General features: G+C 49.9%; 1 protein-coding gene across 1 annotated transcript; it reads left to right on the top strand.

Annotated features, from left to right (window-relative positions):
• The first annotated feature begins 7,837 nt into the window (after positions 1 to 7,837).
• Positions 7,838 to 9,049, top strand: LOC142586069 (uncharacterized). Its single transcript, XM_075697334.1, has one exon. It carries the CDS (start codon positions 7,838 to 7,840, stop codon positions 9,047 to 9,049), a length of 1,212 nt encoding a protein of 403 aa, XP_075553449.1.
• The last annotated feature ends 15,327 nt before the right edge of the window (positions 9,050 to 24,376 follow it).

The raw sequence follows: 24,376 nt of genomic DNA, 5'->3' as shown, positions 1-24,376 counted from the left end.
TAACGGAGCAAGGGATCCCCCCACTCTGAACTAGTCGCCTCACCAGGCCGAGTCGCCCGGAGGGAAATTTCTCGGGCAACCGTATGTGCGCGTTCGTTACCCGGCAGCGAGGTATGACCAGGGGTCAGAGTAAGTGGATGCGGGGAGGTGTGGTTGGTGTATTTTGCGGGATCTGTTTGAGAATTTGGTGCGCCGCTCTCGGGATGCCATGTCCCGATAGGAACGTCCGGCATGCCTGTTGCGAGTCCGTCAATATATACACTTCCTCAGGAACACGGATGGCGTATCCAATTGCAAGAGCAATACCGAGAATTTCTCCGTAAGCGGCATTTGTTCCGCGCATTGCAGCAGAGTCTCTCAGGGATTCGGTGCCATCCAAAACTACCGAGGTATAGCCCTCTTGAGTGCGTGATGTGTCCGTGTATAAAGTATGTGTTTCCGGGATGTTTGCTAGCATGCGGCCAAGGTATCGTACACAGGCTTTGCGCCGTATTTTGTCGTGCTCGGGGTGCATATTACGTGGCAATGTATGAATACTTAGTGCTTGGTGTATCGCTGACGACAAGATCGTTGGACGGGTTTCAGACTCAAGGGGTGGGACAAAGTATCCTAGCCGTGTGAGAAGATGGCGGCCAGTAGGAGTGAGTAGGAGGCGCTGGCGATGGCTGATCCAATGTGCCTCTAGCAGCTCGCCTAGTGTGTTATGTGTCCCTTAGTTAAGGAGACGGCGTGTGGAAGTATAATTCGGGAGGCCATGGGCCAGCTTCGTCGCTTAGCGAATCATTGCGTCTATGCGAAGTTGTTGCGCTTGGTTTAACCGCTGAAATGGGAGATGGTATGTAAGGCGGCTGATGACGCATGCCTCCACCAAGCGCAGCAGGTCCTCTTCTCGAAGGCCCCAGCGCCTGTTGTAGACCCTCCGGATCATGGCCAGAATTTGCTCAATCTGTCGGGATAGAAGGGAAACAGTCTAGTTTGACCTGGCATCCCCTTGGACGTGTAGGCCGAGGATACGAGCACGATTAACCTGTGGTATCGGTGTGCCATCCACGTGCAGTGATAGGGGGAGTAGAGGAACGGCTCCGGGGTCGAATGATTATGAGCTCCGACTTTGCCGGAGCACATCTTAAGCCGCATTTTCTCGCGTACTCGGAAACTGTATCGACTGCTTGCTACAGTCGGTCCTGGATGGCTCCGTCGGAACCCCGCGTCGACAAGATAGTAATGTCGTCCGCATAAATAGCGTGAGCGACATCAGGGATCTTGTCGAGTAGCCGGGGGAGCCCTGCGAGCGCGATATTGAATAGAGTAGGAGAAAGAACTGAGCCCTGGGGTGTTCCACGTCCTACAAGGCGAATCGTACCGGATCGATGCGGTCCTATTCCTACGGTGCCTGTGCGATCTCGAAGAAATACGCGGATATAGTTGTACATACGAATTCCAGAGTGTGAATGGGCAACATTGCGAAGGATGAGGTCATGTTCAACATTATGGAATGCCCCTTTTAGGTCAAAGGCGATGAGTGTTCTCGTTTGGGCGGACGACGGAGGTCCTATGACTTCCTCCCGCAATTGTAAAAGCACATCTTTGGCAAACAGATGAGCCCGATATCCGAATTGAGAGTTAGAAAAGAATGATTTTTCTTCGAGGAAGGGCTGCAGACGCCGCAAGAGTACATGCTCCATGAGCTTACCAATGCAGGATGTTAGGGAGATGGGTCGTAAGTTTGAACCTTAACAGGCTTGCCCGGTTTGGGGATCAGCGTGATGTCGGCGTGTCGCCATGCTTGGGGAAGCATGCCCTTGCCCCAGCAATCATTGAAGATATGGGTGAGGTGGTTAATATCCGCGTCACTGAGGTTACGAAGGGTGGAGAATCGGATGTGGTCGGCTCCCGGTGCCGTGTTGTAGGACCACCCGCACCTCGTCAGATGTGATGTCTGCATCGAGCAATTCGTTCGCCTCGCCTACATAAGGATAGCCAGGGTACTGTGGCGGCGGGCCTGTGGGTATGAAATGCTTCTCTAGCTCTCTGAGGAGTGTCGAGACATCGTCCCTGTACTCGTGCATTAGGATGTGCAGCTGTTGAAATTTTTTTCCCTTTGTTGTGGTGGGATCTGTGAGTGAGCGAAGAATCGACCACGTTTTTGCTGTGCCCAATGTGCCTGAGAGGCGATCGCAAAATCCTCGCCAGTTATTCCTCGTAAGGATCTCTGCATACTCCTGAGATTCCCGTGTAATTTGATCTATATGTTTCCGAAGTTTTCGGTTGAGGCGTTGTCGTTTCCATCGTCGTGTCAACCCTGTGCGGGCGTTCCAAAGATGAAGTAAATGCGGGTATATGTCTGGTGTCTCGGTTGTGGTGCGCAGTGTGCTCGTGGTGGCCTCTAGATCTTGTGCGAGACAGTCAAGCCAGCGTTCCTACCCTTGGCGCTCAGGTGGGTCCTGGCGACGTTCCCTGAATTTCGCCTGATCCGTTATACGCTCATCTCGCTCGGGCCTGCGCGCACCCCGTATAGAAAAGGTGGTCGCCACAATGTAGTGGTCACTACCAAGGTGCTCCTCTAAAGGCCCGTGCGGAACGACTGGGCCAGTATTGCGCACGAAGGTAAGGTCAGGGCAGGTGTCACGAGATACGCTGTTGCCCATCTGAGTTGGGTGCTCTGGGTCGGTAAGGAGTGTGTATCTCATGTTACAGATGGCATTCCATAAGCGGGTCCCTTTAGCCTGCGATTTAACGTAACCCCATGCAGTATGCGGAGCGTTAAAGTCGCCGGCCACCACACAAACCCGTCCAAACCTACCAAATTCTGTTAGTAGGTGCTGAAAACAGCGCGTTCGCGAACGGGGGGAACTGTATGCATTGAGTATAAACAGACCCTCGCTGCGTTTACCTTGCGTAATTATTTCCAATATTTGGTGAGGAATGTTAATGTTAGTGGTATGCATGCGACATGTGACATGTATCGAAACTAAGGCTCGCACAAGAGGAGAGACACCCGAGAACGTGCTGTAGCCAGATAAAGAAGGGGTGCAATTGACTTCCTGTAAGAGAATGACATCGGGAGGGTTCGTGGATGTGGCGATATACTGCTGTAGGGAACCTCGTTTTCGGCGGAATCCCCTACAATTCCACTGCCACACCACTAGTTGCTCCGCGTTACGCGGCGCCATCATCATTGCGAGAGGAAGCAGGCGGTCGTGCATAGGGATGCGGGCGCCGGGTGCCCACATTTGAAGGTTGTAGCCGAGAGCGTTGGTCTGAAAGCGCGCTTTCGTTGTTACCGCTAAGCTCAGGAACTTGCATGCATGCGAAAGTACACTCTATACATGATTTCACTTGCTCCGTAATCACTATTTGAAGGGCCTCAATTTGGCGTTCTGTCCTGTACAGAGCCGCCTGCATACTAGTGCTCATGTCTGCCACCAGCGCGTCCATTTGTTTTTGCAGGCGCTCACAGCGCGCCTCCATGTCACGACGTAGGCGGGCTATTTCTATTAGAGGATCGGGATTTGGTAACGAATTGGTAATAGGGGAAGGGGTAGGGAGAGATTTACGGGGCGGAGCGAGCTGTGGGGGCCCCTGCGCCCGACCTACCTCCCGAGGCGCCTCCATTGCTTCTTTCTTCTCCGGGGTCCGCTGTACCCTTGAAGGGACCATAGTCACCCTGGCTGGGGCGTTGGTCTGCAGGGCCTTCTTGTAGGGTTGTTGGGAAGGTGGGGAAGGAGGGCGCTTCTCTGGGAGGCGCACCGATGCCTCGCGGGATCGGGACCGAGACTTCGAGCGGGTCCGGAACTTGCGACAGTATCTCGAACCGGTATCTCCGACCGGTCTTGTCTGGTCTCCTTCGTTGGGGCGCGCGACGTTCGGGTCTCCGTCGTATCTGAGGTACTGGTCGGGTCGCTGGAGGGTTGGCGTTCACGCTGCTCTTTCTGGAGAGCTTTCCACACCAAAGCTTTGTTCAGTCTCTGCCTAGCACGCCGCGGGCAGCTTGGATCCGCTGTAGGGTGGGTCCCGTCACAGGATCTGCAGTGTGGGGTGCACGGATGTGACGGGGTGGGGTTGTCAGTCCCGCACGTGGCGCAAATGACCACGTGCGGCGTAGGACAGTAATCAGCCCAATGGCCGAGCTTGTGACATATCTTGCAGACCAGTTGGCGGGGTCGATGGGGGTAGCAGCGGAGTTCTGCAGCATAGAAACGCACGTAGCGAGGCACTTTAAGTTCTCCAAATGTTACCAACACAACGTTGGTTTGACCCATCATTCTTGCTTGAAGTATTTGAGTTCCAGGAGCCAAAACCTCATCCAATAGCTTGGAAGACTGTGTACCGGGCAAAAGACCAGGAGGAATTCCCTTGCATGAGTTGTCTGGGGCCGCAAAATATGTTGTGATGGGTTAGACCCGCTGACCAAGGTTCAGCTCCCTCACCTTGTACAATGCGTCGGTTACGTGTTACTGGGGTGTGCTGATGATTGCCGAGTTCTGCTGAGGTCACAGTCGGAATATGATGTCCTGACGATCGTCGGTGGTCAAGCCGGCAGCACTCCATAGAGCACTGGCGAGTTCTGGGCGCGTCCACTTATCGAGGCAAAGACCTCCGTGAGGCCGCAGAATTATCTTTTCTTCGTGCAAAGGAAGTTGAGGGAGGTTCTGATTCCGACTGCGCTTGCGTACGGTAGGCTGGGAGGCGTCTGGAATGCCGAAGATGTTGTCGGAGGGTTGCGTCTTAGCGTGCGTTTGACGAATGCGTCGAGATGTACGTCATAAAAAAGACAAATTGCCAGAAGCAAGATTGTGGAATAAAATTGAACAAAGTTTGTAAAGACGCGCTTGTGTTTACTAAGAAGAATATTTAACAAAAATATGAGATATGCAATATGTATTCCGTCTAATGGGCACTATCTCCGAAAAAAATCAAAATTTTTCATTGAACAGGTAAGTATCGCACTACAAAAATTTAACTGTAAGCACTACAGCAAGGCGGGCCGGGTTGTTTTGTATCGTCGTCACTATCAAAGTCCGACGAATAGGCAGCATCCTGAAACTCACTGCTGCTCGGTCCATCGATAAAATCAGCCGTAGACCTAGGAGAATCGCGACATCTGCGGTCTTTGGAAGCGCTCGCACCGTTCCCGGAGACGGCCATCTTTGCTTTCTACTTTGACGATCGCGGAACTTCGGAGCGCATTAAAAAATTACCGCCTGGCATGAAAAAATCTAACTGCTTAGAAAACAAAAATGTGGTTCTCCTCGTTCGCGTCCAATGGCGCAGTGTGTCCGTGAGCGGTGCGGAAGGTCTCGAAAGCGGCGTTTCAAACTTTCGTTAGCGGGATAACTATGTCCAATGGGCGCGGTACGGAAAGAGTTAAACAGTCAAGGCGAAACCAGTCGGATTGAAAACGAAACGACGGTTTCACACGTGACACGCAGTTCAGCATGCGGCCGTAGCCATGCGTGCGCTTTTGATTTCCGAAGCATAGCATAAAACGCAAGTGTCTAATATTATAGCAACTGCAATTTTAAGCAATAATTATGTTGCACTTAATAACAGCCTACTTACAATAATCTCATAGACTACATCCGGGGTACCAATATTTATTTGCCAGGCCTCGCCACTTACTGGCCTTTGAGATTTTCTTTGCCGGCCAATTTAAAGTTATAATCCCTACTTCAATTGCGAGCAGCGTACCTGGTTCTATCACTAGAAATCATGATCATTTCATTTCCATTGACGTCTTACAACACATTCTGGCTACTTGTCAGTCGCTTTAAGAGTCCCCAAAGTTTTTTGTTCGAGCTTACATTCGATATTCATGTCGAGAGGTTCTCCCTCAGCAGCGATTCATTGGAACATGAGTTTCCGGGGCCAACAAAAAAATTTTCTGTGTGCAAGCGTGATGTCGCTGTTGTGGATGTCAAGGGTCGATCATCACTAGTACACTCTACAATCTTAAACAAATGTACATCCTTTGGGGTGTATGATTGCCACACAACAATTATCTTCAACTGTCTTGCTTGCGTTTTCTTTTTGAAAACGCTGCGCTCGCTACTTTCCTGTCGAGAATGCTCTGTCAGGCTGATAACGGGCATGCCGTGCGTGTCTTGCACTCTAACGAAAGTTTGCACTCTTTGGGGTGTATATCTGTCACACAACAATAATCGTCGTCTGCTTTGACGCGTTTCCTTTCTTTAACGCTGCGAGCCCGGTACTTTCCAGTACCGAACGGCATGCGCGTTATCAGCATGACATAGCATTTCCGACAGGAAAGTAGCGGGCGCAGCATTTTCAAGAAAGGAAACGCATCAAGGCAGACGACGATTATTGTTGTGTGGCAGAGATACACTCCAAAGGGTGCAAACTTTTCTTAGAGTGTGGAACTACCGGGCTCGCCGAGTTAAAGAAAGGAAATGCGGACAAGGCAGATGACGGTTATCGTTCTGTAGCAAAAGGGTGTAATTTTGTTTAAGAGTGTACCATCACAGCGTCACGGACTTTTTCTTACGATGGCTTGAGCAAAAAGGGATTACCGCCGTCGAATGTGAGAATGTATGCATAAATTAAAATGGCTATATTGGCTACAAATTTGTTTTCCTCTTTTTTGTTCTTGGCTACATTTGGGCTACAGTTTCTTTAGCTTTGGTACGCCGCCTTGTCCGACCTGGCAACACTGGTTTGACGCTGGCTGGCTTTCTCCCTTGTCCGAATTAGCGATACCATGAGAAAGCGGTATCCACTTACAGCAATAAGATTTATCGGGCCAGTTGGTTCATACTGAAAGACGGGTAAACTGTACGAAAGGAAGAAACGCATACAGCGAAGCGGAGAAGCTGCGTTTCTAAATGTCGTATGTTTCTTCCTGTCGTCTTAAGGTTTCGCGCAAGGCTCAGGAACCTGAAGACCAGCCAAAGTGCGTGATTGTCCAAAGTGCGTGATTGTAGGATGATCTTCATCCCTACCGAAGCTTGTCACCACGCCAAAGAAGCGCTACAAATAGAAAGATGAGGTTAGTCTTCACTCTAAGAAAAATCCCGGAGAAAACGGGAGTAACTGCGCCGTTAGTCCTAAAAAGGGCGCTTTCGTCCCTCAAAGGACTAACTGCATGAATGTGCGGGCCGTGTGCAAATTTCGGAGAGTAAGTGTTTAGTCCCTGCTCGGAAAGAGAGCAATGGGAGGACGAACGGCAACAGTTACTCCCCAGGCACTTCGCTGTTTTCGTCCGTGTCATGGAGCGATGCGGCGAAAACGGTATTGTCTATAAATCGTGAATGGTTCGAAGTTCGTGCATTGTCTATTGAACTACATGCAAAGCAGTACCTTGCCTCTTCGTGAGAAAATTACGTGAAACTTAAAACTGGAATGTGAAGAGGCATGCCCTTCGTGCGCACCCCATAAGTGAGCGATACACATTAAACGCGCCAGTCACTGATAGACGGCTAGATTTTCTTGGTCTATAGTACCTAAGTTCCTTCCGTTCCAAGGAGGTTGCGAACTGAAGCGATGTGTAGCTCAAACGGCACGCGCTAAGCGACAGAGAAATTGCCCTTCTCTGTCGTCTTCGGTGCCCCGTTTGAAATCGCTACACGTATACATGGCGTAGTGCCTCAGTTTAAATCACCCTAAAAATACTCGGGCTGATTTCTTTTCGCAGTCGCTTATGGTTGCAAGTACACTCAACGTTAGACTCTGACTGTATAGCTTGCACAAAATACAGTCACTTTTATATTGCCGCACTTGCGTTCCCATGCTTAACCTTGTCGAAATAGCCCGTCTTGCCAAGCAAGCGGCGTGGTGGTGATGGAAGAAGAAGAGGCTTGTTCGAACGGCCACGTTTGCGATGAGCTCCGCTGGAAACAGCGCATCGGCCCTTGGCCGAGGATCACACCCGCCGTCATCTACCGATTCCGGTAATTATAAAGTCGTTCTTCCTCGTCTACCGACTGGCAACACCGTCCTCAATTCAGTTTTCCTGCATGCTGACCTGGCAGGGCGGCCGTATCGAGCCCCGGACTTTCGCGATGCTCTCCTGTCAGTGCTAAATGCAACTGACATACTCGGCGCTGGACAATACCAGATGAGCCATTTGTGGTTGGTGACATGCGTTAATAGCATCGCGAAACAGAAACTTGTCGACAAAGGCGAGTTGTTGGTGAAGGGCCTCAAGTGCCTTGTCATTGACCCTGAATGCAAGAATATCAAGATGAAGCTTCTTTGGCTTCCCCCACACCTCGAACAGAGACGGATTGTTGAAGCGCTAGAGCCATATGGCACAGTGCAGTCCATCACGAGAGAAATGTGGCTGTGTGACGGCATGGAGGGCTGGCAAATGACTAACCGAGACGTGGCGTTCACATTGAAAGATGGCGTTTCTGCCAGTAATCTGCCACATCTGTTGAGCATATATGGCCACCAGTGCCTTATCTTGGTACCTGGCCGACCACCACTTTGCCTCCGGTGCAACAGAGTTGGGCATATCCGGCGACAATGTCGAACACCACGCTGCAGTAACTGTCACCGCTACGGTCACCCTGCAGATGCATGCGTCGGAACCTACGCTGACAAGCTTCGTGGAAATAGACCAGCTGAGGATGATACCATCACCGATCATCTCATGGACGTGACCGAAGTTGTGGATGCAACTGGAGAAACACTCCCTGAGACTCATCGACAAGAACAGATTAAGCCGTCATCGGCTGACATTAGCCTCAGCCAGAAGCCTGCGAGCGAGGATGCGACGAAAGCGCCTGACGACGAACCATCTGTGTCATGGGCAGAATCGCCACCAGTTCAAGATCGCCCACCGTCAGTGGAATCTGGATCGATGTGCGAGGCCGCTAAGAAGCGTCCAGCGCCATCTGACAATTCATCGCCCTCGGGAAAAGAGGCTCGCGTTCCCAAGGTGTCAAAGTTGACAAAACCGCTCCGGGGAACGCCTACTCCTGCAGATGTCCCTTGTGTTAACGTGCACCATAAGGCCCATTGTGCATCACCTCATCAAGAAGGGAGTGGTGCACCTCTGGAGCAGTGTTTAGACGCTGCACCTACATAGGTAATCATGGCGGGCGCTCTTCCCTTCCATTTTGGCACTTTAAATGTCCGTGGCTTACGAAGTAAGCGACGGCAAGTACAGCTTCTTCATTTGTTACGCAATAGAAAATTAGACATTGCTGCTATCCAAGAAACAAAGATTGAATCCGATGAAAACACAGAAGCAGCTCTATCTCCATTCCTATCTGACTATAATGTTTGTGTCAGCCATGCAGTCGGCGTTTCCGCAGGCTGTATGTTATTTGTTAGAAAACATTTACCATGTGATTTGCTACATTTGTTTACAGATAGGGAAGGGCGCCTAATCTGTTGCGATATGGATATCAGTGGTATGAGCTTTAGATTTGTGTGTGTTTATGCTCCGAACAAGTTACGTGAACGCGAGTGCTTCTTCTTATCTCTAGAACATCATTTCTGTACTGATCGCGCATTGGTCCTCTTTGGAGACTTTAATTGTGTATGTAACGCGCAAGATCGTACGTCACTGAAGCTGAGACATGATCCAAGTAGTGATGCATTGCAACGCCTGATATGTGATTATAAGCTTGTGGACATTGGGGAAAATGAAAAGGCAGGATGTCGATATACGCACTTCCAGGGCACCTCGCATGCAAGGCTTGATCGAATTTACGTTTCACTTAGCGCACTACCTCTTATATATGGTTACACTGTGCACCCTATATTCTTTAGTGACCATTGCCTAGTCTCAGCATCGTTTGGCAGCCGTCGGTATCAAAGTCGGCGTATGTGCTGGGAGCTGTGGAAGTTTAATAACCAATTACTTTCGCGTGAGTGTTTCTTAAATCGTGTTACTGAGCTTATAGCTCATGCATCATGCCGCAAGGACTTGCCACTATTTGCTGTGTGGGAATTATTCAAACAGGAAGTTAAAATGATAGCTATCGAAGAATCATCAATATTGGCCTTTGAAAAAAAGAATAATTAGAAAACATTGTATAAACTTCTGAGTGAATTGCATGAGCTTGAATGCCTACATCCGGGTCAATATATTGATGATATTCATAAGGTCAAGGCACAGTTACAAACTTTGAACGCAGAAAAATACAGAGGTGCACTAGTGCGTGCGCGAGAGCAGCGTTTCCTGGAAGAACAGCCTTGCAGTAGGGCCCTTGGTGATGAACGCCGACACGCGCTGTCTAAACAAATCCTACATATAGAGTATGGTGGAATCATTGTTAATGACCCTACTCTAATAACTAAAGCGTTTTTCGAGCATTATCAAAAACTATTTCGAGACCACAAGCCATTGGATACAGATGCTGCCAAAAAAATTGTATCGTTGCTGCCCCAGTTAAATCAGGATGATTACAATTACACAAATGAAAACATTGATATCAATGAGGTAACTTCATGCATCGATTCGTTAGCGAAGGGCAAGACGCCCGGCCCCGATGGCCTTACTGCCGAATTTTATCAGTGTTTTCGTTCCCTCTTATCACCATTATTACTTCAGGTGTACCGTGAGGCCTTGGAAGTAGGTTACCTAACCACCACAATGTACGAAGGACACACCGTCCTTATAGCCAAAAGCGATGATGAGACTAAATTGCAAAAAGTTGACGGATATCGGCCTATCTCCTTATGCAATGTTGATTATAAAATTTTTGCTAAGGTATTAGCTAACCGTTTGCAAGTTGTAATAAGATCTGTGGTCGGTGATCATCAAACATGTGGCATCAGAGGCCGGTCCATTCAGACGAACATTCATGTTGCGAGATCGGTGCTAGAGTGTGTAGCTGAGGGGTTTGGACAGGTGGCAATGGTACAGCTAGATCTGGCTAAGGCGTTCGACAGGGTAAATCACTCATTCCTGTTTACTGTACTAGAGCATATAAATATCGGGTCCCTGCTCCTTAGAGGCGTCAGGATATGTTATGCTAATGGTTCAACGAGGCTGATAGTGAATGGCTCTCTCTCCGATTCGATTAGGCTTGCATCATCAGTACGACAAGGATGCCCTTTGTCACCGCTCCTGTTCTGCTTGTATTTAGAACCACTTTGTATGAGCATTGTTAAAGAACAAAATTTCCAAGGGTTTAAATTACTCACTAATGAGGTTCGGGTTCTTGCGTATGCAGACGATGTGGCCTTTTTTTGTACAGATAAAGAGAGTGTGATGACTGCTCTTGCAATTACAGAAGAATATTGTGCGGCTTCTGGTGCAAGCGTTAACTTTGAAAAAAGTTCAGGTTTTTGGTTCGGATTATGGGCCACAATGCCATCACATTACGCAGGCATTCAATGGAAAGAAGATCTGCGTTATTTAGGTGTGCCTCTCTCACAGTATAGAAATAGCAACGCTCATTGGTCGGGAGAAGTTGGCAAAATTCAACGTAAAGTGAATTCATGGCGAGGGCTGAATTTGTCAATGTTCTCTCGTGCTGAAGTGTGTAACGTTTTCTTAGCTTCCCGTCTTATGTATGTGCTGCAAGTACTGCACTGCTCACGACTTCGCCTTCAGGCACTGCATCGCGTATTTGCAACATTTATTTGGAGTTCCAGTTGTGAATCGATGCGGCGCGACAATCTGTTCCTCCCTCTTGAACGTGGTGGTCTAGGTTTAGTCCACCTCTTCATCAGGCAAATTGTTTCACGCCTGTTTTTCTTTCGAGACAATGACCATCCATTTTTGCGTGAAATGTTGCAACTCCGTTTAGTTCATTATATTCCTAATATAGTAGTGTCATCAAATGCCAAAGATGTCCCACAGGCCCCTTGGGGCTTTCTTAAGGAGGTTGTTGACACATTTCTTTTCTTGAAAGTTAGATTCAGCCTGGAGTACGTGTTCACTGCGAGTCGAAAAGCAATTTCTGCGGCACTGGTGGACTCTATTTTCCCAGATCCTTTGTATCGTGCACCTTATTTAAATCGACCTTATCAGGATGTACTTAAGCGCGTCCGAAAAATGTGTGTACCTCCTGGAGTAAAAACATTTTTCTTTAAATTACATTCGGAAACACTCCCTGTTAAAACTTGGTTGAATTCGAGGGGCTGCTTTGTGCCGTGGTCAACAAACTGTCGGCTCTGTCCACGTGCCGAAACCATAGATCACTGCTTCATAGACTGTAGGGACGCTGTATTCTTTTGGGACATTCTCCAACGGACGCTCAAAAAGGACATTGACATGACCCCATATACAATTAGGTTTCTACCGTTTAAGGTTACGGGTGGTCCTCCCTATGACATGTTCATAGTACTTGGTTTACATAGCCTATGGAGAAGTAGACTGTATGACCGCCATGCCGAAAGCCCGCGATCTACAAAGTCCTTCTTTCGCGAAAGTGCTGCTTATGTAAGAAGTGTCTACGCTGCGCAGGAACCTCCGCCAGACTGGATGTTCTTGTTGGATGCATGTGTGTGTTTGCCTGAGTTTTAAGTGTGTAGTCGTGTCCACTTTGTAATACACCTTCAGTTTTCTTTTCCATGTAATAAAGAAAAAAAAAACAAGCGGCGTGGTGAAGTGGTTAGAGTACCTGACCTGTGGGCGAAAGGACGTGAGTTCGAATCCTGCTGTCGGGCACGGTTTTTTTTTTCAGCTCATTAATTTTTTTTATTAGGGTATAAATGCCTATTTTAATTAATTACACCTTTACGGAGCATCGGAACGAATTACAGTTACTCCCTTGAGGACCATCGGGCAGGGGCAACTGTTAGTCCCTGAAGGAGTAAGCGCATGGGGAGTAACAGTTCATCCCATGTCAGTTCGTCCCCAAAAGGACTAATGGTTGTGGCAAATCAGTTAGTCCCCAAAAGGACTAACCTCCCTACCCCTTTTAGTCCTTTTTTTCTTAGAGTGTTTGAACAAAGAAGCCACACACACACACACAAAAAAAAACATCGTCGGCTCTTCCGCTCCGTGAAGATCGTTAACCAGCGAAGTTCAAACGTGCGGTCCCTGTGTTTATCGCTGGGTTAATCCCGAGAGTTCATTAAAGTATTTCTCAATTATGAGGTCACACACCCAATCGGCTGCGACGGAGAGAACGACATCACTGACGGTATGCCCGCAGCCCGCCGTTGTCGCTTGCGTTCGATATCTCGAGTTTGCTCGGCGGCGTGGTTAGCACGCCATTTACCGCTTGTGATTCTCCGAAATGAAATTTCTTCAAAATTAAATCTGCCCGTTACGTAAGACAATGAGTGGCTCATACTCCCTTAAGCAATGGCTTATACCCCCATAAACGTAGCCTCCCCATTACGACGACAGAAGAGAAGTGAAATTCTACGCTGGAATGATGAACGGCAACGCAGCCAGCTGTGGAAGACGACGACAAACGCGGGAGAAGTGGCACGAGCGCGTGCCGTTGATTTCGCAGAGAGTTCCGGGTCGGCACGAGGAATCGCTCTGTTCCACGCCGAGCGAAGCGTCGCATTGCTGGGAGCACAGAAAAAGCGGCGCGCCGAAATGTCAACGTCGTTCCGATAGCCGCCTATGCAGCCAGGTACGCAGCACGTCGGCATCGTCTGCTGATATTCTTAACAAACTCGGCGAAGGCAACAATTTCGCGGATGACATGCTTGCTGAAATTCGCCGAGCAAGCCGCCATCGCCCTCGCCCTGCTAGACGGTCGTGGGTCCGAGATATATAGCGATTCCAAAACGGCAGTTAGGGCTTTTCAGAAGGGTTGCATCGCCAGGCAAGCTGCTCGTCTTCTTGGCAGCTCGAGTCGATAAGCTCTCACGCATCATTCAATCCACTGGTTTCCTGCTCACGTAGGGTCGGTCGAGGGTGCTCCCCCGAACCTCAATGAGACTGCTCACGAGGCTGCGCGTGACCTCACTGACCGCGCTTCCTGTGCAAGAAGCACCGACTCCCCTCCTTCCTACGGCCACAGGGACGCTCCCGCTACTCGCAACGAGATTATTAAATTTTTCTACATGTCTAGAAGGGTCTTTCCACCCCCTCACCCGAAGTTCAATAAGGCGCAAGCCGTTTCGCTTAGGCTTCTGCAGACCGGCACGTATCCGTGTGTGTCCGTTCTCCACGAGGCTTACCCGGACGTGTATCGCGACGACGCGTACCCCTCCTGCGGGCAGACCTCCACTCTAGCGCACATGTTCTGGGAGTGCGGGTCGACATATCCCAAGTTCATCAAGGAGGAGTGGTACTCGCTTCTGCGTAGCCCCGCTCTAGAAAAGGCTGGCTGTCCGGCGTGCCCGCGACCGGGCCGGGGGGCTAGACCTGCCGGTCGCGACGTGGGACTAGCCGGGTGCGCGACGAGTTCGCGTCCTCGCCGGACCTGCAATAAAGTTTTTTCACTCACTCACTGCACCGCGTGCTTAGACCGGCCCGCCCGCGTAGCCGGTAGTGAGGAAGTGAAGCTGGACGCGACTGCAACGCCACGAAGGCGCGCGCGGGTGGCGGTTCCGCGCAACTGCGCCGAGTTTGAAAACTCATGCTAGTCTAGTAACGTTGCTTCAATCCCTAGAGCCTCCGCCCCCCCCCCCCGCCCTTCGTAGTCGGCGCCTATGGATCAGCGGGCCAAGCGCATTGGCTTTTTACACATGACTCGCCGAAGGTTATCGCTGGTGCCCGTGTGCCTTTGAGAAAATACTATACATAATTCGCGTCGCGCATACAATGAGATTACACAAGGTTCGGTACACAGCGTTGCACAGCAGTACACAGCACATTACACAGCATTACACAGCAGACAAAGCAGATAGAATAACCTTCGAGTAAGTTCCAAATCACGCAGGCGCGTGTTGCGCTAAGCGATAACATTTAACATTTGTTAGCCGGTGAACTGCGCGGTCACCGGATAGAGATAAAAACTAACACACGAGTGAATGACCACATCTTAAAAAGCATCGCGTCCCGATGCTGGAAACATGAAAGCGGAAAGAAAACCACTGAATAGTAAAAAAAAAAAAACGAAGAAAGAAAGAAACAAGGTCCCGAAGTTCGTCAGCGGGCATACGAAGGCTTAAGACGCAGCACATGGACGACTTCAGGTTGTACGCGACGCACTGTGATTGCAAAATGCCGCCTAGCACGACCTCATAGTCTCGTGTACAGATACGTGGGATCATCTTGTAGGGCCCGAAATAGCGTCGTAAGAGTTTCTCGCGAAATCCTCGTGGGCGTATCGGAGTCCACGGAGACCCAAACAACGTCGCCGGGATGCTATTCAACGTAGCGTCGTCGAAGGTTATAGTGCCAGCTGTCGGCCCTCTGCGGGTTCTGAATGCGCAGGTGGGTGAGCTGTCAGACTTCTTTGTCGCGCAGGAGATAGGCCGCGACGTCGAAATTCTCTTCGTCCATGACGTGTGACAGCATAGCGTCGAGAGTTGTCGCCGCGTTTGATCCTTCCGTAAACCAGCTTCAAGGGCGTGATTTGCGTCGTTTCTTGCGCTCCCGTGTTATAAGCGAAGATTACGTACTGCAGAACGGCATCCCACGTATTGTGCTCGACGTCGACGTACATTGCTAGCATGTCGAAAAGGGCCGTGTTCAGCCTCTCCGTAAGACCATTCGTCTGTGGATGGCCGGCAGTGGTCCTCCTGTGGCTTGTTTAGCTGTATTACAGATTGGCTTGGGTGAGCTCTGTTGTAAAGGCCGCTCTTCAGTCGGGGATGAACACTTCTAGGGCACCATGTAGCTGCAGCATGTTCTCGACGAAAAATTTCGCAACATTCGTTTCAGCGACATGGGTGAGGTAGTCGGTCATCATGACGATTCACTTAGTTCCGGATGTTGAGGCAGTAAAGGGTCCCTACAAATCCATTCTGACCTGCCGAAACAGTCGGCAAGGAGGCTTGATCGGCTGTAGTAATCCCCCTGGCCTTGTCGGTGGTGTCTTGAGTCGTTGGTAGTCACGACATGTCTTGACATAAAGGGCGACGTCGGCGGTCAGGCGCGGCCAATAATACTTCTATTGAATTCTTGCGAGTGTACACGAAAATCCGAGGTGCTCGGCTACCTGATCGTCGTGCAGGGCGTGCAGGACAGTACGTATGACCGGAGTGCCTCGGGCACAACGAGGAGGTAGTTAGCGCAGGCTGGGCAAAATTTCTTCACCGGGATGTCGTTTCGCAAGGAGAACAACGGCAACCCGCGCCTAAATACCCCGGCACAAAGCCAGTCTTGCCTATCAAGTACTCAGCAAGGTTTCTTAGTTCTGGGTCTGCTCGCTGCTGATAGGCAAAGTCGTCTGCGCTTATTGTTTCTAGGAAGGCGCCGTCATCCAGTTCGCCTTGCGGTGGTGGGTCTGTAGGGGGCGCGAAAGACAGTCGGCATCAGAATGCTTCCAGCCGGACTTATAGACTACGGCGATGTCGAATTGCTGGAGTCTGAGACTCAATCGTGCTAGGCGACCGACAGCATCCGTTATGTTTGCCAGCCAACACAAGCCGTGGTGATCGCTTAACGCTTTGACGTGCCTGCCATGAACATAAGGCCGAAATTTCGCCTTAGCCCAAATGATCTCCAGGTATTTTTTCTCCGTCCTAGATTAATTCGCTTTCTATTCGATAGTGACCGGCTAGCGTAAGCTAATACGCTAGCCGATCACGGCACCGGCTAGCGTATTACGGCACCGAGACCTACGGTACCTGCGTCGGTGGGCATTTCTGTCTCGGCGTGCTCGCCGAAGTGCGAAAGCAGCGGTGGTGACTGCAGCCGTGGTTTCAGCTCCTGAAATGCGTCTTCCCAAATGCGTGTTTCCAATTAAAGGCGACGTCACATTTCGTGAGATGGTTTAATGGCTCCGCAATTCTTGAAAAGTCTCTTACAAAGCGCCTGTAAAAGGCACACCGGCCAAGGAATCTGCGCACTGCCTTCTTGCCGACGGGCCGCGGGAACTTAGCGATGGAAGATGTCTTCTGTTGGTCAGGACGGACTCAAGATTTGTTGATGACGAGCCCTAGGAACAGAAGTCCTTTCAAGCGAAACGGCCCTTTTCCGGCCTCAGGGTGAATCCAGCTGACTTGATCGCCTCTAATACTGTCTCATGCCAGCTAAGGTGATCGTGGAAATTCCTGTCGAAGACGACCACGCCATCAAAATAGATAAGACAGGTCTGCCACTTTAATCTATTTGCCAGTAGCCAGATTTGAGGTCCATCGACGAGAAGTAGTCAGCGTTGCAGAGCCGATCCAATGCGTCGACTATCCGTGGGAGGGGGTATACATCCTTCTTCGCGATTTTGTTCAATCAACGATAATCGACGCAGAAACGTAGGGTTCCGTTTATTTTCTTCACCAAGACTACAGGAGATGCCCACGGGCTTTTCGACGGCTGGATAATGTCGTCGCGCTTCATCGCGTCGACTTTTACTTTAATGATTCCCGTTCTCGCGTCGAAACTCGGTAAGGGCTCTGGCGGAGTGGTCGAGTGCATTCCTCGGTTCTATGCGAGCCTTTGCAACAGGTGTTTGTCGAATCCTCGATGACATCGAAAAGTAGTCTTTGTATCGTCAGAGAAGACCCTTGAGCTGTTGCTGCTTATTCATTGGGAGGCTTGGGTTTATGTCGAAGTCTGGTTCGGGAACTATGGTCGTCGAGAGGACAAACGCAGTGCTGGTTTCCGCAAATTCCTCGATGTACTACGCGATCGTCACGCCCTTGTTGATGTGTTTGAACTCCTGGCTGAAGTTTATCAGTATCCCTTTGGCTTTTCGTCCATGCAGTCGAGCGATCTCTCTTGCGACGCAAATTTCACGGTCGAGCAGTAAATAGTGGTCGCCCCCGATGACGCCTACGTCTGCGGGTGTTTCAGTGCTTACGGAAATGACAGTGCTGGAGCGAGACGGCACAGTGACTCGACCTTTCAGCCCACTCAAGGCATGGTGACTGCAAGAGGTCTCCGGCGGTATCGCTTGATCTTCGGACAGCGTTATCGATTTCGACTTCAGGTCGATGATTGCGCCGCGTTGGTTCAGGGAGTCCACGCCGAGAATGACGTCTTGTGAACACTGTTGGAGACACTGCTGAAGATAATGATAATGACGGTGGCAGGGTAGGTCCGGTCATGAACGGTAATTCTTGGCGTGCAGATTGCAGTCGGCGTTATGAGGTGTCCTCCAGTGGTCCGAATTTAAGGCCCTTCCCATGCAGTCTTAACTTGCTTCAAGTGGGCGGTGACGGGTTCCCTCATGACGGTGAAGTCAGGTCCTTTGTCCGCTAAAGCGGTGACTGCGTGGTCGTCGAGAAGTACGTCGAGGAGTGTGGTTCATTGTTTTGCGTTGCAGTTAGGTGTTGGCAGCTGATCACGGCTGCATCGCGTTGAAGTGTGGCTGGTACGTCGCGTCGTCAGGTCTTTGGTCGGTGCATTCTTTGCTTCCACGCTTCGTCGGAATGGCGGCGTCTCGTTGACATGCCGTCGATATAGTCTTTTCTGAGTCTTCATCGGCAGTAAAGGATATTCGTCAGTTCGACGAAGAGCAAACGCACCTCGATCGGTTGCTGCTTTTAGCTTTCCGGATATGGGATAACGGACCGGCCCCGGGCTGCTCCAGTGTATGGTCAGCGCTGCGGCGGCAGGAATGGGCGTGGTCACGGAGAACGGGACGGCCGTCGAGGGCTCCACTGAGTGGCGGCGAGGTGACCGATAATATCCCGAGGCCATTCCCCTTGCTGTGGGCGCGGCGCGTTCACGGCAAACCCTCGTAGTCCCAAGTCGCGGTATGGGTACCCCTGCGGTAGACGCGACTGGCTTCTCCGCAGTGATCGCAGAGTGGGCGGTGGTCTGGAGCGCGATACACGTCTGTCTTAATTCCTTGGGTAGTTGCGCCGGGGTACACACGCTGGGGTGGCGGTGGCAGGGCTTCTGGCGCAAATGGGGTGGGGGCGTAGGTGTTCGCTTCCGGCATGGGAGGCGGCAATTCGGGCTGCACTTCGGAAACTCCCAGTGACCATCGCAGTTCCTCCTTGACCGTGTCAGTGGCCAAGGTCACCTGAGGTTGCGACGAAGGCAAGGTCTTGCGCAGTTCATCGCGCGCAATGGCCCTGATGGTCTCTCAAATATCATCGGAGCCCATTGCTTGGATTCATGCTGAGGCATGATAACTTGGCGGTTATATTGCCTTGTGCGCAAATCCATTTTTCTCTATCGTCGTTACTCCTGTCGAGAAATCAACTAGGGTCTTCGGTAGGTTGCGAATTAGTCAGGCGAAAAGTTCTCGCATCAGGACGCGGACTCTTTTCTACTCTGACATTTCCGGGTCGGCGTGCCGGAAAAGGCGGGTCATCTCTTCTGTGAACATAGAGATGGTCTCAATGGGCACTTGCATTCTGGTTTCTATAAGTGGAGCGTGGGCTCGATCTTTGCGGACGACGCTTGTGAAGGTCTCTAGGAAGTGGCGGCGAAACAGGTCCTACGTTGTTAAGGTGGTTTCTCGATTCTCAAACCACGTCCTAGTGGCGTCTTCCAATGAGAAGAAGACATGGCGCAGCTTGTCGTCACTGTTCCAGTTGTTAAATGTAGCGACCCTTTCTTATATCTCCAGTCAGCTTTCCGGCTCCTCAAGAGTTGATCCGCGGAAGATTGGTCCTCCCTGAGTTGTTCAAGCACGATGGGGGACGCTGGGGCTGCAATTATCGCTGCCGACTTGGCTTTGACTTCTATGGTCTTCTCGGGAAGAGGTCCGTACTCCGGTAGCAGTCCTTGCAGCCTACGGCTAGCTCACTGGTCCTTGGCGACGTTGGGGTTGTCCTTGGGTGTAGGGCTTATATCGAGGCTTTGCGGGGGCGTCCGGTACATGAACGTACTAGTGCCCCCACCAGCTGTCACGTAGTAGTGATGGTGAAAAAGCACGGCAACAAATCTTTCACTAACTTGGCTAAACTTTTATTGGGCGAACCTGTGCCTTTAAAACGAGTTAGACTCAAAGCACACCCGCCGTGGTTGCTCAGTGGCTATGGTGTTGGGCTGCTGAGCACGAGGTCGTGGGATCGAATCCCGGCCACGGCGGCCGCATTTCGATGGGGGCGAAATGCGAAAACACCCGTGTGCTTAGATTTAGGTGCACGTTAAAGAACCCCAGGTGGTCAAAATTTCCGGAGTCCTCCACTACGGCGTGCCTCATAATCAGAAAGTGGTTTTGGCACGTAAAACCCCAAATATTATATTAGACTCAAAGCACAACGATAGCGGCGTACAGAGTCGGTGATTGTCTAAATCCTACCAGCGGGTCAAGCGCGTCGAAGGTTGCAGCGTAATCTATGGTGCCAGCATTGTTTCCAGGAACTATTACGCAATTCGTGTTGCGCATGCAGTTTGATAATACAAGGTTCAGTGAGGACATACGCAACAGAATGAACGCTAACATTCGCGTAAGTTTCAAATCATGCAAGCGCGTCTCGCTCTGAGCGATAACGTTGAACATTTGTTCGCCGGTGAACAGCGGTCACCGCATAAAGATAAACAAGCACAAGTGTCACTATGTCGTTGTTCTGCTGCCAGTGGCGTACAAGCTGTTTCGAGTGGCAAGGGGCAAGCCTCCTCCTTTATCTATCTATCTATCTATCTATCTATCTATCTATCTATCTATCTATCTATCTATCTATCTATCTATCTATCTATCTATCTATCTATCTAACTATCTATCTATCTATCTATCTATCTATCTATCTATCTATCTATCTGTCTGTCTATCTATCTATCTATCTATCTATCTGTATATCTATCTATCTATCTGTCTGTCTATCTGTCTGTCTGTCTGTCTGTATATCTATCTATCTATCTATCTATCTATCTATCTATCTATCTATCTATCTATCTATCTATCTATCTATCTATCTGTCTGTCTGTCTGTCTGTATATCTATCTATCTATCTATCTATCTATCTATCTATCTATCTATCTATCTATCTATCTATCTATCTATCTATCTATCTATCTATCTATCTGAGAGTATTCCATGACGAAGGCTGGACTTCGGTCGAAATCTTGGTAGAAAATAAAGGTTTCGCGTATTTGTCCGTTCCTTGTGTATGCTTGAAAACTAGATTCAGAGATACACTCACATATACAAACGAGGAGAAACGGGGTAATCGATGGGCCCGATTCTTATTAATCATGTCATACGAAGCCAACAAACATTGATACCAAGTACAACTTGATGGAAATTACTTGTAAACACTGAATGAATTAAAGAAATTATGCGTTAATGGAAATGAAAGTGGACGGAAACACAAACACACATACACACACACACACACACTCGCTTAATGCGAAGATGTGGAATCGTTCCGCACCCTCGGCAACTTGTTTTTTCATCCATTTTCATCACCATTAATATATTATCTCTTTAATTCAATAAATAAGTACAAGTAATTTCTCCTATGTTGTCCTTGGTATCATTGTTTGTTGGATTCTCATGATAGAATAAAAATTGGGCCCCTTGGTTTTTAACCCCCTTTCTTCTCGTACATAATATATATGTATATAGTATTTCCGGATTACCACTGCGTTAACAAAGGCTGAAAAATGACACAGTGAGAGTCACCGTATTTACTCGAATGTAACGCGAGGGTCAACTTCTCAGTCCGTAAAAAAAAAGAAAGAAAACCGCGATTGTAACGTGAGACGAACGGGAAGAGGAATGTGCGGTACTTTCGGGCGATCACTGACTCGACACCCAGACAGCCTCCCCGAAAATGTTTCTGGCGCTGTACCAAGCTCGTTGTCAATGCCAAAAGGGCTGTCGGCCGTATTCTTCCAGGTATTCGGTGCCGAAACGAGCGCAGCCTCGCGAAAGTGAAACATTTTCCGAAAGTGATCACCAGATAATCAAGTCATCCGTGCTGTAGAGGTCGTTTGAGATGAAGTAATCCTTAAAAACAACCCTATCATTCATTCGGGGACAGCACCAGGCCACGACGAGGGCCTTGCGACCGGCCCCGGATTCACAAAGGGCCTCCCGATGGTGCCACCAATCATCGAGACGCCGATCCACGGCAGAGTTTCCTAGCTCCTCGACCAGCAGAATTACGAGGCGGCCGTCGTGCCTAACGCTCTGCGGCGCCAAAACGTCGGGAGTGGGCGTAGCGGAAAGGCCGCAGGGTCATGCAGCACCGAAGCGCCAGCCACAAGCACAGCGCCGATGTTAACAAAAAGGAAGTTTTGACTTTGGTAGACTTGTCTATGGATTGAATCGAGACGTAAGATTACAGGTTGCCAACCTAAGGTTAAAAACCGCGGAATTTAAAATATTTGTTTTAAGATGGTAAATTTTGCCGTCATTCCAATGTAACGGGCGGGTCGAGTTCAAGCAAGGAAATCATGATAAAAACTCGCGTTACAATCGAGCAAATACGGCATCTTTCTCATTGACAGACCTAATTATCAATCGCACACAATTAACCATTACACTCTAGTGCTGCGAAAATTTCTTCAAGCGTGCAGTGGCGTAGCTAGGTCGTCTGGCACCCGGGGCTCATAGGTCTTCTGTCACCCCTCCCTCCCCCCCCCCCCTTGGTGTAGCCGGCGGGAAGAGGGGTGTCTTCAGACGTATATGACACCCCCCTCCCACTGGCCCCTTGCACCCGGGGCCCACGGCCCTCCGCCCCCCCCCCCATGTTGCTACGCCACTGCAATCGTCTTACTGAAATGAGACAATAAAGTCTTCAAAGTTCCCACTAAAACAGGGAAGCGAATTTTAAATAACGCAAGCGTTTTAGAGCACTATAACCTAACGTGGAGTAAATTATATACCTAAACGTTTCACATTTCTCTAATGTCCGTACAAGTGACTGATAAACAGTCAATTTACCAAAAAAGGTGTACAGGAATACTATTTATTTATTTATTTATTTATCTGCCATCCCCAAGCGCTATTTTGGCAGGGCGGCCTATGTAACGAAACTAACAACAATATTTGCAGAAGTGTATCAAATACAAGACCTTCCAAGCATAATATGAAATGAAAAGAAAACGCTACCGCCAAAGCCAAGAAATACCAAATTTTTTTTTGTAAAATTATAATAGTTGTTTCCTTAGCCAAGACACACACAGTTTAATAAATACCGTATTTATTCGCGTATAACCCGCACCAAAATGTGAAAAAACGCGTTTAAAAAGTGGGGGTGCGGGTTATCTGCGAATTTTTTCCTTGGGAGGGGGGGGGGGGGGGGGTCGGCTTCACCGCAATGTGCGGCAGCCTCCCCGTGTAGTCCGCCATCCCCATCGTCATCGACGCTTGTCAAGCCGATGAAGGGCCAACGAAAGGCCAGCATTGTTGAGCCTCGCGTTAGGCGCTGTTTAGTGTACTTACCCCAGTTTGCACTGTTTGCCTGCTTTGTTTTGGCATCATGAGTGCGACTCGACGGCAGTGTTTCACAGCGAAAGAGAAGCTAAAGATTATAGCCGCTGCCGAAGAAATCGGCAACAGAGCTGCTGCAAGACAGCATGACGTCGACGAGTCGTGCATTCGCGACTGGAGGAAGAAAAAAGAGAGTCTCGAAGCAACGAACCGGAACAGGCGAGCGTTTCGGGGTCCGAAGACTGGCGCGTACCCCCACCTCGAGACGCAGCTTGCGAAGTTCATTGAGGAGCAGAGAAGTCGTGGCCACGCTGTTTCGACTGAGATGACGCAAATGGAAGCCCTGAAGTTGGCCCGGGAATTGAACATTCCACGTGAGTTTCGTGCAAGCCGTGGATGGCTTCAGCGCTTCATGCGAAGACATGGATTTTCTATGCGGCGGCGAACAACCATGTGCCAGCGGCTTCCTGAAGCCTACGAGGAAAAGTTGTTGAACTTTCAACGATATGTGATCGCACTTCGGAAGGAGCACAGCTATTTGCTGTCTCAGGTGGGAAATGCTGATCAAACACCTGTGTACTTTGAGATGCCGATGGACACGACCATGGAAAAAAAGGGCTCCAAATCAGTCAGCGTGCTGACCGGCGGAAATGCCAAGCTGCGCTGCACAGTCATGCTATGCGCTTTGGCTGACGGCACGAAACTGCGCCCGTATGTGATTTTCAAACGCAAGACGCTACCTAGCATTCCACTGCCCCCAGGAATCGTTGTGCGTGCGGAAGAAAATTCGTGGATGAACAGTGGCCTAGTCGGTGACTGGCTTTGAGTAATCTGGGAGCGAAGACCAGGTGCCTTGCTGGCACGCCGGTCGATGCTCGTACTAGATTCCTTCAGAGGCCACTGCACTGATGCGGTGAAGGCTCGCCTTGCCGAGACCAGCACCGACCTCGTCATAATACCTGGCGGCATGACGTCCATGCTACAGCCACTCGACGTGTGCCTGAACAAGCCGTTCAAGGCACACGTGAAGCGGCTGTATGCCCAGTGGATGGCCGACGGCATGTACGCCCTCACACCGACGGGACGCGTGCGAAGGCCTGATA

The sequence above is a fragment of the Dermacentor variabilis genome, chromosome 6 (genome assembly GCF_050947875.1).
Source record: "Dermacentor variabilis isolate Ectoservices chromosome 6, ASM5094787v1, whole genome shotgun sequence".
In the NCBI taxonomy this organism is placed as follows: domain Eukaryota; kingdom Metazoa; phylum Arthropoda; class Arachnida; order Ixodida; family Ixodidae; genus Dermacentor; species Dermacentor variabilis.
The sequence above is the reverse complement of the archived record's forward strand: the minus strand, read 5'-3'. Positions and strand labels throughout refer to the sequence as shown.

Coding starts and splice junctions, on each gene's coding strand:
- LOC142586069 (XM_075697334.1), top strand. CDS start 7,838: ATGAGCTCCGCTGGAAACAGCGCATCGGCCCTTGGCCGAGGATCACAC.